Source organism: Salminus brasiliensis, chromosome 25 (assembly GCF_030463535.1).
Source record: "Salminus brasiliensis chromosome 25, fSalBra1.hap2, whole genome shotgun sequence".
NCBI classification, from domain to species: domain Eukaryota; kingdom Metazoa; phylum Chordata; class Actinopteri; order Characiformes; family Bryconidae; genus Salminus; species Salminus brasiliensis.
Genome location: NC_132902.1, coordinates 18,947,836 through 18,949,970, shown reverse-complemented (window position 1 = coordinate 18,949,970; position 2,135 = coordinate 18,947,836). Strand labels below are relative to the sequence as shown.

At 42.6% G+C, this 2,135-nt stretch overlaps 1 protein-coding gene across 1 annotated transcript; it reads right to left on the bottom strand.

The window, feature by feature from the left end:
• Positions 1 to 370: 370 nt before the first annotated feature.
• On the bottom strand, positions 371 to 1,084 carry LOC140548023 (cyclin-dependent kinase 5 activator 1-like). Its single transcript, XM_072671373.1, has one exon. The coding sequence runs from the start codon at positions 1,082 to 1,084 to the stop codon at positions 371 to 373; it is 714 nt and encodes a 237-aa protein (XP_072527474.1).
• Between the last annotated feature and the right edge of the window lie 1,051 nt (positions 1,085 to 2,135).

The following is a 2,135-nucleotide window of genomic DNA, read 5'->3' as shown; positions in this document are numbered from 1 at the left end:
GGCTCCTTCAGTATTGTTTGCATTGGTTCTAAAATTTATCTTGTTATAGTAATACCTGTTTCTATTTTTCCGTCCACTCTACACTGTAAACTGTTATATTGAGTTAATAATTAGTTAATCTCGCTTTTAGAAATGAATTAATTTCTTAGTAAAATATTAAATTGTTCTAAAGTAAATTAATGTATAACCAAGTAAAAATGTTACTCTTAATAATCATCAGCTTCAGTGTATTTATGTTAGGCTCCTAGAATCTTTTCCTTTTGATTTGTCTTCATTGATCCTCGGTTTTAATCACCTCTGTCTGTCTTTTACTTTTAAAGCTATTTAAAGCTAATTTTGAATGATTATTTAATTCTTCCATCCAGGTGCTTCAACGGTCCTTCCTGTTCTTCAGGTCAGCAACAACTTTGGAGAAGTACTGCGGGTCGGTGTTGAGCTGCAGCATCTTCTCGCTCATGCACTTGGCGATTCCCAGAGTGCGATCCCAGAAGGCCGTCCTGTTCCCATCCGATATGAAGAGCCTGGCTGGGTAGCTGACCTCTGAGCCAACGTAGGCGATGGAAACGTAGAAGCAGGACAGAAGCGTGGCCTTCAGTTCCTCCTTGCTGGCGACGTCAGCGGAGATGGTGTCACGGCACAGCATGTAGAGGAAGACCAAGCTGCTTGCAGTGATGAAGCGGTGCGGTTGCCATCCAGCTTTGTAGAAGAAACGGTCCACAAAGCGAATCCACGCAATAGGCTCCTCCCAAGACAGGTCCTGGATCAGGTGGCACCGCTGACACAGGAACTCTCCAAACAGCCTGGGCAGCTCGCTGGTGGAGGGGTTCCTACGGACCTTCTTAGGTGTGGCTGCAACCTTGGCCTGGTCTGATACAGCCTCAGGTGGTATGGTCGTGGATGTTGAAGGGCCAGCCTGCGGGTTCTCCACGTCATCTTCAGGGGGAGACGTCGAGATCTTCGTCCTCTTGGCTGGAAGAGTTGCAGGCAAGAGCAGGGTGATGGGGCGCTTCTTGCTGCTCCTCTTCTTGTCTTCCTGTCCAGGTGTCACCTCAGCCGGGAGGGAGATGGAGCAGGGGTTCTCCATATTTCGCTGATGGTAAAAGGAATATGGATGGTGGATTTTAATGGATGATTGGGTCCTTCAGATGTAGTGGCCCTGAAAAAAAAAATGCTGTGGGAAAAAAATGATCCTGTGGGGGGGAGCACATATTTTGTTATTTCAGACATATCAGTAACCCCTTAACTCCGTATTTACTCAGTGTTTTAATCTTCGTCACTGGCTCACATTTCTATTCTGTCCCAGCCCTCAGTAAACCTGAACCAAGCAGTTTTCTTAAGGTTGAGGTTTAATTAGATCTGCAACTTTAGTTTATTTAAACAACACTGAAGAACAAACCAAATGGTAAAATCAGTTTTAATAAGTTTAGCTGTAATATTAGTGTAGAGGTATGTAAGCATAGGTGGAGGCAAAGTACCCTCATAGCTACCAGATCTGGCAAAATCAGTAATGCAAATAATTTTGTTTTGCTGTTAATGGTATGTGAAGGTTTGTGTAAAAGGATGCATTTAATTGTTTTAGATAATTAATGTAAAACACAATGTGTTAAATATGTGTGTGCTAAGACGTGTATGTGCATAACCAATGCATCAAACCATAGATGTCCACTTCGCTCTCTTCGTCTTATCCACTTCTTCCTGGTCAGGGTCACGGTGGGTCCGGAACTCACCCAGAATCATTGGGCATAAGGCAGGAATTCCCGTCTGAACAGGGTGCCAGTCCATCGCAGGTTACCTCACACATCCATTATCTCACACACTTACAAATGGGCAATTTAGTTTTGCCGATTCTCCTGCCTTGTGTATTATTTGTAGGGTGAAAGAAGTGGCCAATCTGATTGTAGATATGTTATAACAGACTAAGCTGTGCCCATAGTACAGTACAGTAATATTTAATATCTGAAAAGTGCAGAAATTTTTTTTTAAAAATTGGGATTGGCTCACTGTAATGGAAATGTGGAGTTAAATTGAACAATGCAGGACTACTGCAGGTTTTAGGAAGATAGAACAGAATATACAGTTCTGGGTAAAGGTTTTAGGCATCTGGGAAATGTATAATTTAAAAAGATATTGAGACA